Below are 12267 nucleotides of genomic sequence, written 5' to 3'. Positions count from 1 at the left end.
CAAAAGGGAAAATCAAGTCTGAAATGTCAGTGGATTCTTTTGTATTTATTCCCTACATTGCAGGAAAGTTCTAATTAAGATCCTACATCTGTAAAGCTAGTCCCGAGAACCAGGGAGTCATTGATTTCCACAACAAAGGCATCAGTCTACATGGAGATTGTGCAGACAATATTATGTAAGACATTTGAAGACACCCTTCAATTAATAAATTCCATTGAGTTGCTATGGGCAGGTTGCTGAGAATGTATATGTTTTGTTAAATTGCATTACAACAACGACGGCAAGAACAAGTAAAGGCCATAAACAAACTGACCACAAAGTTGGTTGTCTAACACATATACAGAGCATTCGGAAAGTATTCAGACCCCTCAACTTTTTCCATATTTTGTTACGTTACAGCCTTATTCTAAAATTGATTCAATTGGTTTTTTTTCATCAATCTACAAACAATACCCCATAATAACAAACAAAATATCACATTTCATAAGTATTCAGATCCTTTATTCAGGACTTTGTGGAAGCACCTTCAGCAGAAAATACAGCCTCAAGTCTTCTTGGGTATGATGCAACAAGCTTGGCACACCTGCACAGCCATTTACAGGTCTCTCCAGAGATGTTCCATCAGGTTCAAGTCCGGGCTCTGGCTGGGCCACTCAAGGACATTCAGAGACTTGTCCTGAAGCCACTCCTGTGTTGTCTTGGTTGTGTTCTTAAGGTCGTTGTCCTGTTGGAAGGTGAACCTTTGCCCCAGTCGGAGGTCCTGAGCACTCTGGATCAGGTTTTCATCAAGGATCTCTCTGTACTTTGCTCCATTCATCTTTCCCTTGATCCTGACTAGTCTCCTAGTCCCTGCTGCTGAAAAACACCTGCACAGCATGATGCTTCCACCACCATGCTTCACCGTAGGGATGGTGCCAGCTTTCCTCCAGACGTGATGCTTGGCATTCAGTCCAAAGGGTTCAATCTTAGTTTCATCAGACCAGAGAATCTTGTTTCTCGTGGCCTGAGAGTCCTTTAGGGGCCTTTTGGCAAAATCCAAGCGGACTGTCATGTGCATTTTACTGAGGAGTGGCTTCCATCTGGCCACTACCATAAAGGCCTGATTGGTGGAGTGCTGCAGAGATGGTTGTCCTTCTGGAAGGTTCTTCCATCTCCACAGAGAAACTCTGGAGCTTTGTCAGAGTGACCATTGGGTTCTTGGTCACCTCCCCGACTAAGGCCTTTCTCCCCCAATTTCTCAGTTAGGCCAGGTGGCCAGCGCTAGAAAAAGTATTGGTGGTTCCAAACTTCTTCCATTTAAGAATGATGGAAGCCACTTTGTTCTTGGGGACCTTCAATGAGGCAGACATTTTTTGGAACCCTTCCCCAGATCAATCCTGCGTCGGAGCTCAACAGATAATTCCTTCGGCCTAATGGGCATGACTTGGTTTTTGCTCTGACATGCATGTCAACTGTGGGACCTTATATAGACAGGTGTGTGCCTTTCCAAATCATGTCCAATCAATTTAATTTATCACAGGTAGACTCCAATCAAGTTGTATAAACATCTCAAGGATGATCAATGGAAACAGGATGCACACAAGCTCAAATTCGAGTCTCATAGCAAAGGGTCTGAATACTCATGTAAATAAGGTAAAACCTGCTTTCATCATTTTGGGTTTCTGTGTGTAGATTGATGAGGAAAAATAATAATTGAATCAATTTTAGAATAAGGTTGTAAAGTAACAAAATGTGGAAAAAGTGAAGGGGTCTGAATACTTTCTGAATGCATTGTATATTTAAGAGAGAGAATGAAATAAATAACATTGGATGATTTCTTTGTTTAACCTCAGAAGACACCCTCTGAAACCATTAGTTCAGCTGAAGATGGTGGGAACATTGAACAAAAACCTCTGAATTTCAACTTAGGTTTCCCATGAAAAATTATTTGAATTTGAATACGTAGGGGAGTGTAAATGTTAGCTAGAAAATTAGCAGGATTGTGGTGGGTGGGACAAACAGCTCTAGCTAACCCATGTAAATGACCAACTATCCCAGTTAGATTCTCTCCATAATACTCACATGACACATTTAAACCAGTCCTAAACATTTGTTCGAGCTTAAAAACACATTTTTTGCATGAATCACCAAAAAGCGGAGAGTCCAAAACACATAATAGAACAAGGACTATGTTCACAGGGCAGCTGGGTTAGGTTCAATTCACGGGTCAATTCACAGTAAAGCTCACGCAAACACAGATCCTTAGTATGAGTTGCCCATCATTTTAAATATTTACACCCAGATTTCCTTAGCGTTTGAACCAGTTTTTTTCAAAAGGGGAATTCAACATTGAGGAATAAACAAAAAGGTCAAATGAAGTTGGAATAAATTATAAAACACGAATGGCTCTATTCAGTCCGTATCATGGCAGTGCAACATTACAGCGCGAATGAAATTAGCGGGGACTGCATTCACAGTAAAATCTGAATATGTCAGCTCAATCGGAAATGACTTTTACATTTCTATCACACAATCGGTAACACTTCAGTGAGACGGATTGAATGGAGCCCAAGTGTAAATCCTACCTAAAGTTTGTTTTAGCTTTGTTTTTTGGTTGCAAACACTTAGTTAAACTGGGCCTTAATAAGACCACACAAGCTCTTCTCTGAGTATCTCTGCAGTTAACACAATTAGCCCTACTAAACCAGTCCAGTTAACACAATTACCCCTACTAAAACAGTCCCTCTCTCCCTATAAATACCAACCTGAAGCTTACTTTACATCAGGGTTACCAATGTGTGTTCATCCATTCAATTACACAACAGCCTACACATGCCAAGACATTATACACTGCTGTACATACTCAAAGTGGCCGGTGCCATGTGTAAGCCTATTACGGGGCCTTAACTCTGCAGGCACGTAGCCCACAGTGGATATACACATACACTGCATCCAAAATGGCACCCTTTTCATTACCCATAGGGATCTGGTCAAAAGTAGTGCGCTATGTAAGGAATAGGGTGCCATTTGGGACTCGCTACATGCTCTGGATGTTATGTCAGGCCAGCTAGCAGCATGGGACGGGCTGGTGGCCAGTAAACACCCAGTAGGATACACAGTACACACGGTCATGCATTGGCCACTGGGTTTACCTCCAGTTTACCTGCAGAGGTTAACTCTGACCTCTGGGACAGAGTGCGTGAGCGACAGTGCAAAGGTCAGAGGGGATTAAGTCAGAGGTGTATAAAAGGGGAGGACAGTCGGAGAGGAGGAAGAGAGATACAGCAGGATCTCAGTAGGATCAACCCAACTCCGGAGAACTGTTCACTACAGACTGCAAAGACAGGTAGGATGAAACTGCAGCGTCCTGTTACGCTCAGCTCTGAGCATTAGCTACCTTTATTGCATGCCCTGTAAGGGTCATTTGGCATCAATGCCTTAGACAATTGCAGAAAACATTTTAAAGTGTAGAGAATTCACTGGAAATATTGTACTGTTTCCATGTAGTTGTCTTGTTGAGATTGTGCTCCATTGCTGATGGTCATTGACTGGGTAGCGTTCAATGCACTTGCTTTAGTGCTGGCTCTGGAGAAGGACCTTTGTGGACTTCACAGGAGGTTGGTGTCACCTTAATTGTCACCTTAATTGGGGAGGACGGGCTCATAGTTGGAACGGAATAAATGAAATATCAAACTCATCAAACACATGGTTCTCATGTGTTTGATACCATTCCCGTCACTCCATTCCAGCCATTATTATGAGCCATCCTCCCCTCAACAGCCTCTTGTGGTAGACTTGTGTGCTGTAGACTTGAGACAGCTCACACAACTGACTCTTGAGGATGAGAGCAGAGTCTAATAGAGAGGCTGGAGCTTTTCATTCAACACACTGATAGACAGGGAATTGAATTGTGCTGGAGGACACTAGGGGGAGACCAGTAGACAATACCAGGACACCAGGAGGAGACCAGCAGACCAATAGGCAATACCAGGACACTAGGAGGAGACCAGCAGACCAATCATCAATACCAGGACACTAGGAGGAGACCAGCAAACCAATAGGCAATACCAGGACACTAGGAGGAGACCAGCAGACCAATCATCAATACCAGGACACTAGGAGGAGACAAGCAGACCAATAGGCAATACCAGGACACTAGGAGGAGACCAGCAGACCAATAGGCAATACCAGGACACTAGGAGGAGACCAGCAGACCAATCATCAATACCAGGGCACTAGGAGGAGACAAGCAGACCAATAGGCAATACCAGGACACTAGGAGGAGACCAGTAAACCAATAGGCAATACCAGGACACTAGGAGGAGACCAGCAGACCAATCATCAATACCAGGACACTAGGAGGAGACCAGCAGACCAATAGGCAATACCAGGACACTAGGAGACCAGCAGACCAATCATCAATACCAGGACACTAGGAGGAGACCAGCAGACCAATAGGCAATACCAGGACACTAGGAGGAGACCAGTAGACCAATAGGCAATACCAGGACACTAGGAGGAGACCAGCAGACCAATAGGCAATACCAGGACACTAGGAGGAGACAAGCAGACCAATAGGCAATAACAGGACACTAGGAGGAGACCAGTAGACAATACCAGGACACTAGGAGGAGACCAGCAGATCAATAGACAATACCAGGACACTAGGAGGTCAGCAGACAAATAGGCAATACCAGGACACTATATAAGGAACACATGCAGATCAGTAGAGCAGCTATGGAATGTGATGTGGGAGAGATGTTGATTGGCTGTTGACTTGACAACATAATACCATAACACCTGTACAGGATGCATGTCTAGAGTGGTGGAATAAAACGTGTTTGGGTGCAGAGTATTGCTTGCATGGACAATGAACTCTCAAAAGCATCTGTGTGCAATGTATTCTACTGTAGAAATAAACATTGTATAGAGTGCAGTTGAAATGGAAGACTGGGATAGGCTACTACTGGTTTCAAAGGTCTCAAAGAACCTTCTAGTTACACAATGTTCTGGTTGAAGTGACCTCAGCCGAACTACAGATTGTAACGCTAACAAGTAGCTTTGGTACTATTTTGGCCTTGGTTAGTACAGTACTATTTTGGCCTTGGTGCCAGATCTAATCTGGTATGATTGGATCAACATAGACCGCTCAGGGTTATTTTAGAGGGATTATCACTCTTGGGGTGCAACGGGACAGAGAGAGGGAGGGGTTGGTAATAACTAGGTATTAGGGAAAGGGGTTTGGATTAAGACAGATTGAGGATAAGACCGATGGAGTTAAAGAAACCGATAATCTACTCCTGACTGATATCTTGATGGGATTTACTACTGTTATTCAGTTACGTATTTCCCAGCTACCTTATTGACCCTCTTTCCTCCCTCTCGCTCTCAGTAACCAACAGAAATGGCAGACGTTGCAACTGCTGCTGAAAAGAAGGCCCCCCCTAAATTCAAGCAGAGGACTACCCGTACCTTCAAGAGCAAGGCACCCAAGCCTGGCCAGAAGGGGTGAGTTGGAAACTCCCTTAGAACACACAAATATAACTCTACTACAACAATGAAAACTAATTGCGCATACGCCTTCTAGCATAACAAGCATCCATCCTTACATATCAAATGCAACTCCTTTTATACAGTACCAACACACTTCAATACATCTTTCTCTCGAACTCAACTTTACCACCACAACCCTCGTCTGCTGTGTCTCTATCCCTTTAGCTCATGGAACTTCTCCCTCTCTCTCCTCTCTCACCAGATTCGGTGACGACATCCCCGGCATGGAGGGTCTCGGCACAGACATCACAGTGGTCTGCCCATGGGAAGCTTTCGGTGACATGGAACTCAGTGACCTGGCGAAATATGGAATTGTTTAGATGCCCTACCCCTCCTTCCCTCCCCTCGACCACCCCCTCCACTTCTCTTTCCTTCACTCCCCCTCTCCTCCTTCTTTCTGGACCCTGAGGTCAGGGAGTCCAGTACTCTGAACTGATTCTTGTTGTTTTGTTATGCCATTTTGTACAAGGCGCTTCCACTTTGACATCAGCTCGTTGTTTAAGAGCCGGGCGTACTCGGGTGCACTACCGACCCTGAGAGCCGGGCGTACTCGGGTGCACTACCGACCCTGAGAGCCGGGCGTACTCGGGTGCACCACCGACCCTGAGAGAATTGGTGAAGTCGCACAAACACACAGTGATACTTGGGAAATATACACATACCAGCTTTAAACTGAAGACACATAATACCAAACCTCATCCTGCCACTGTCCTCCTGTAGAAATCTCACGTAAACGACCAGCTAAGCAAAGTCCTAACAACTGAAGTCAAATGGCACTCAAGTTATATGAATAAGACATGTAATGTATAATAGCGATGTGCATTCGCTTTCTGCGGTCTGGTAGGTAAATAAATGGTCATGTCAGTGAAGCTTACTTCTGACACTACTACTACAGTTTCACTGGTGCACTTCCTGAGAGAAGCTGGACTACATTTACAATGTTATTAAAGAGGGTTTGATTAAGCGTTGTTCATATCTCAACCATAGTTGGTTTCCTCCCGCCTGACTATTTTCTCAACCTGCACCTGCTCTCCTTGAAAGCACTTTTTATATACAGAAATATATATTTATGTACAAAATAAAATCAATCCATTTTTTTTTTTACAGTGAATGTCAAATGTCTGTATAATTTGACTGTTCATTTGATAGCCGATCACTCTTGCAATGTGTCAATCACATATGAACCCTCTTGAATTATATGAAGAATAACCAATTGAAAAACAGCTACTTCTCCTGGTACTTAGGCAATACTTCATCAGAAGCAATCAATTCAAATGTATTTCTTATCTTGGATCCTCAATAGCACAAAATACAACCGCCAGCGACTCAAACACACATTAAAACACAGGACAACATAGGAAATTGCTCAGTCCCCTCCTGTACTCCCTTGTTCACTCATGACTGCATGGCCAGGCACGACTCCAACATCACCATTAAGTTTGTCAATGACACAACGGTGGTAGGCCTGATCACCGACAATGATGAGACAGTCTGTAGGGAGGTCAGAGACCTGGCCGGGTGGTGCTAGGCCAACAACCTCTCCCTCAACGTCATCAAGACAAAAGGAGATGATTGTGGACTACAGGAAAAGGAGGACCAGCATTCCCCCGTTCTAATCGACTGGGCTGTAGTGGAGCAGATTGAGAGCTTCAAGTTCCTTGGTGTCCACATCAACAAACTATCATGGTCCAAGCACACCAAGACAGTTGTGAAGTGAGCACGACAAAGCCTACTCCCCCTCAGGAGACTGAAAGGCATGGGTCCTCAGATCCTCAAAAGGTTCTACAGCTGCAACATTCGACAGAATCCTGACTGGTTGCATCTTTGCCTGGTAAGGCAACTGCTCGGCCTCCGACCGCAAGGCACTACAGAGGGTAGTGCGAACGGCCCAGTACATCACTGGGGACAAGCTTCCTGCCATCCAGGACCTCTATACCAGGCGGTGTCAGAGGAAGGCCCTAAAAAAAATTGTCAAAGACTCCAGCCACCCTAGTCATAGACTGTTCTCTCTACTACGGCACAGCAAGCGGTCCCGGAGCACCAAGTCTAGGTCCAAAAGGCTTCTTAAGAGCTTCTACCTCCAAGCCATAAGACTCCTGAACAGCTAATCAAATGGCTACCCAGAATATTTGCACCCCCCCCCCCCCCCCCCCTCTGTTTTACACTGCTGTTTATTATCTATGCATTGTCACTAACTCTACCTACATGTATACATTACCTCAATTAACCGGTGCCCCCGCACATTGACTCTGTACCCCTACCCCCTGTATATAGCCTGTTATTTTACTGCTTCTCTTTAATTATTTTTTACTTAACCAACAATGCAGTTTTAAGAACAGAAAGTGTTAAGGGCTCGTAAGTAAGCATTTCACTGTAAGGAAGGTCTACTACACCTGTTGTATTCAGCGCATGTGACATAACATTTGATTTGAAATTGGACACCAAAATAACAAGAGTCACAAACCACAACAAAATATTTGATATAAAAGATTTTATATGGACATTCACTAACAAAATAGCATAATGGCAGCCAAGGGATAAACATGACAGAGGGGAAGAGATTCACAAAAGGACAGTCACTTCTATTTGAAACCTATAGTGATTAAGAACCACCTCACTGTATAATATACTACAAGGAGCCTACTCCATGGCTCTGTTCCAATATCCACACAAGTGTACTACTTAGTATGAAGCACTGTATCAAGGTATGAATTCAAAGTAATATGCCGGTATGGAAATTAGAACGTTGCCATTGTGTTCTTGCCTCGTTGTGGCGGCCATTTTGTTTTGCCCATCACTGGGCCTGAGTCTTTGACAAACAGCACTGTGCTCTTCTCTGCTACACTAGCATCCTAAGCATAAAAAAGGGCTAGCTGCCTAGCATTCTCAATGGAGTTTAGTGGTAAAAGATGACTACTGCAACCGAACGCTGTTGGGAGTCTGATCTCAAAAGACAGGATCAAAATCATGCAAAACATTTAGGTCAGGGGTCTCAAACTCTACTTCCTGGAGAACGACATCATGCTAGTTGCCCATGTTGATTGGTTCAATAGGTTGTCAATCATTTATCCACTTTGCTCTGCGTTTCTCAATTTGGTAACCATAGAAATAGGGCATAAATAACTCTTTGGCTGTATCTTTTCAGTTATTCATATTTCAGTCCATTTTTGCAATACATGATAATAAAGTCAAATGACCAGAGAAGAGTTTGACCCCTGTTGATGTCTTAGATTAAGTTCACACTAAGAGTGGTACACACAGCCAGAAAACCGAAGATAAAATGAAAAATAGAGCAAACATTTCAAAATAAACAATGACTGCAGCATTTTGAAATATTGTTTCATAGTAATTAGTTCATGCCCCACATAACATTTTCTTTGTAAAACTGCTATGAAACATTTACCATTGTACAAACCAAACGATAACACTTACAACCTTTTGTATACTTGGATCATTCAAAACCGCATGCCCTTTAACCAAGACAGCACACGAGCGCTACGCTCTTCACATCCGTTTTAAACCTCAACTGACTAAATTTCAGCACTGAAATGTTAGGAGTCTTTGTCTACGACAGAGTGACTAGATTACTTCACCAGGTCAGAAGAAGTGCTTGTCAGGCCACTATTCATTCCAACGTATTCTTTTTTACTGTAAACTTTGGAATTGGAATAAATTGTGAGACCCAAACATTTCAGCCTTTCCCTATCTTTTGGGGGGAAATTAGTTTGGTAGTTTAGTTTTACATGCTTTCCCGTTTTGTTCACGCCATAGATATAGAACACTAGATAGGCTGACGTCATAGTGGCATACCTCTATGGTTCCCTCCCTCTTTGAAACTACTAAAGAGTCCATTCCCCTCTGCCCAAGAAAACAACACAGGAGGGGAAAAAAATCAGATTTCAACTAATCTTGGAGGAAATGAAAATGTCACCTTACTTTAGGAGGAACAACAACATTTACCAATAGAAAACAATATAAAGAGCTAATGCAACAAATAAAAAGACCGCACTTATAATAATAACCACAAGAACGATAATATATTTATCATACACATGACTAAAAGTGTGCTTTTCTACAAATCTTTGGAACAAAAAAAAAGAGGCAAAAACAACCACATTTGGAAATAGAGTATAAGGATATAGAAATATGCACAATAGTATGGTATTTTGCATTAAACATTTTTCATATTGATGGTGTCCCTCTTTCAACGCCTGTTGACAGAATCTCACTATCTATTACCAACGTAGCTATTCTCAGGAAGACTGTACTTGATGTTTACCTGCTCTTCTAAAAAGACAGAACAAGTTAGGGAAAGCAATCATATAGCCAAATAATACATCTCTATCATAACTTTTCAAAGAAATATAACTGAATAAGTTTATTCGAGGACACTAGGTTCTGGTTGTTTCAATGATATATGTCTCAGCCTAACATTCACAATGCAATAAAAAAAAGCCAGCCGGTACCTCGATAGCAGTGATGAAATATTATATAGTTCTGAGTGATTTGTGTATAGCGTGAAGTATTGTGAGAATATGATGTTGTGCACTGGAAGTTTAGTATAATATTGTGTTATGTAGAGGGGACGTGTAGTGTTGCCCACTGTAGTGAATGACACAGATATTATCTATACTGTAGTGAATGACATAGATATTATCTACACTGTAGTCCTAGCCCCTAGACCTCGTTTCTAGGGAAGTGGAAAATGTGTGTGGAGGTGTGCTCAGAGAACCACTGAAACTAACAATATTAACGCAATAAAGACAACGCTATAAATCAGCAATAATAATAATAATAATAATTTGGTAACTTTTTTTCTCTAACTAATTTATTTGCATAATTGTAACAATTAAATTTTTAAAGGTTCGCCATTTTCACGGACTGAGAAAACTTGAGGTAAGGAACATCTATGATAATCCTTTTACTGCTCAGTTTGAAGTGAGTCATTTCTAATAGTGTTAAAAAAACATCAGTCCATCCCCCTCTCTCTCTCTGCAATGATGATGTCATTTCCTCTCTCATACTCCTTCACCCCACAAGAGGAAACATGGAGTCACATCCTCCACTTTGTTTGCAAATTGTCTTTCTGTTCCAAAATGCTTCTGGTGCTTGGTTGCTGTGGTTTCTCGCTCATTCAGGCTCCAAAGACATGCAGACACTGGCAGTCACAGTTCTGTCTTCCATAACTAGACTCCACCTCCATTCTTGATGTATGAGTTGTGTATAGTACATGCCACATTACACCTTGGCTGTTATACGTGTGGTAGGGGGTTTGTCTCAGTGTTCAGTTAACGGCCCGGACACCAGTTACATGACTCTGGAGGTACGCTAGCTGGGGGCGACCATTCTGTGTCTTGTGCTGCTGAGAGTGTCGAGAGGGAGAAACAGGGGGACTATAATACAGCCGTGCAATGGAAACAAGCGGCCATTTGGTTCAAATACACGTTTTTTTTCTATTTTCTTCTTTGTCAAGGCTTTCTACCAGTCTTTAAAACGGCATTCATATTTTTGTTTGAAGCGAAAAAAGAGTGGACAGCAGGAGATTTTGAAATATAAATGTTTCCATGGTAGGCGACAAACTTGCGTCAACGTGTTGCAATCTCCATCCTGGACAGCAGAGGGAGCTCTTTTATAGATTGTTCAAACAGGATGAGAGCGCTCCTGAGAAATGTGGTTATCTTTAGTAGGGTGCAAATCTACTGTAGCCTCCCCTGTACAGTGTGGCCTGGTAGAGACAGAGGAGAGGTGGTAAGATGGCAGTTAGTGGGTTAGTGATTGGCTAGATCTTACCATAGAAGTAGAATTACTAGAATGGACAATCTAATTCTATGATCTTTTCTTTGTTGTGGATAGTAATGTAAATAGACAAGCGTTCTTACCATAGCTCCTACACCGTAGGCTGCAGCAGGGTTTAGTGCAGCGTGGTAAGGGTCTGTCGTGTACACCCGTCCGTAGCTGGACACCAGAGATGAGTACATTACAAACCCACAGCTGTGCAACCAAACATGTTCCAGAATAGAAAGTGAAGTAGGCCCACTACTTTTCATTTGAATATGTTAATATATGTTACCTATATATAGTCATAGTACAGTGTTAATATATGTTATGATATATATATGATATATGATATGTTATATACTATGATATAGTCATAGGACGGTGTGCTACTGCTTTATTTTGTGTAATATCTTGTGTCTATCACTCACCCATCACTGTAGGCAGCAGCTGCGGCAGCCGCTGCTCCTGCAGGACTGGCTACCGCAGTCGGCTGAGCATAGCGATACGCAGCATAGCCACCCTAAAGAAGGAAGGGACGGAGACAGCGAGAACACGGTTGTTAGTCCATTTTTATCAACTCCCTCACACAATACCCCAGGAATGAATGAGAGTGAAGCCATGTTCCTTTATAACAGCAGAAAAAGGAGAGAGACTAACACAAGCAGCAACAACAGGTCATCTGGTGCAACATGGCATTCAGAGAATGTAGCAGAGGCCTTTTCCCCGTGTCGGTCTCCCTCCATGACCAACAAAAGAACACTAGGGCCTCGGTTTGTGGCAATGATATAGGCCCTGCATCAAGTGTGTCGCAACTTTTCTACATTCAATTCATCTGATAATTGATGTCCTGTTGGAGATGGGGGAGAGACAGACGGGAGAAAGTGTGCATAACCTCAGGTGTGAAATCTCCTCCTTCCCATCAAAAACACACCGTTAAAGAAAGGGGGGGGGGGTGAA

The 12267-nt window shown here is 42.8% G+C and overlaps 2 protein-coding genes across 10 annotated transcripts in view; one reads left to right on the top strand and one right to left on the bottom strand.

Annotated features, from left to right (window-relative positions):
* The first annotated feature begins 5383 nt into the window (after positions 1 to 5383).
* On the top strand, positions 5384 to 5852 carry LOC110493466 (retinal cone rhodopsin-sensitive cGMP 3',5'-cyclic phosphodiesterase subunit gamma-like). The gene is made up of 2 exons (XM_021567761.2): positions 5384 to 5487; positions 5735 to 5852. The coding sequence occupies exons 1-2, from the start codon at positions 5384 to 5386 to the stop codon at positions 5850 to 5852; spliced, it is 222 nt and encodes a 73-aa protein (XP_021423436.1).
* Positions 5853 to 8006: 2154 nt separating this feature from the next.
* The window catches only part of LOC110493465 (RNA binding protein fox-1 homolog 2), a 39198-nt gene continuing 34937 nt past the window's right edge, over positions 8007 to 12267 (bottom strand). For 8 of the 9 annotated variants that reach the window (XR_005036872.1, XR_002469149.2, XM_021567754.2 and 5 more), the window contains 3 exons: positions 11739 to 11830; positions 11412 to 11487; positions 8007 to 11257 (listed from right to left, as the gene is read on the bottom strand). Coding sequence is in view for 6 of the 9 variants with exons in the window: in XM_021567754.2 (XP_021423429.1) it covers positions 11213 to 11257; positions 11412 to 11487; positions 11739 to 11830 (213 nt within the window). In the remaining 3 variants the exon portion in view is untranslated. Of the gene's footprint in view, positions 11258 to 11411; positions 11488 to 11738; positions 11831 to 12267 lie in introns of those variants that run through there. The other variant, XR_005036871.1, reaches the window with a different exon arrangement.

Source organism: Oncorhynchus mykiss, chromosome 17 (genome assembly GCF_013265735.2).
Source record: "Oncorhynchus mykiss isolate Arlee chromosome 17, USDA_OmykA_1.1, whole genome shotgun sequence".
Taxonomy (NCBI): domain Eukaryota; kingdom Metazoa; phylum Chordata; class Actinopteri; order Salmoniformes; family Salmonidae; genus Oncorhynchus; species Oncorhynchus mykiss.
Note: the sequence above shows the minus strand (reverse complement) of the source record. Positions and strands in the feature narration are given on the sequence as shown.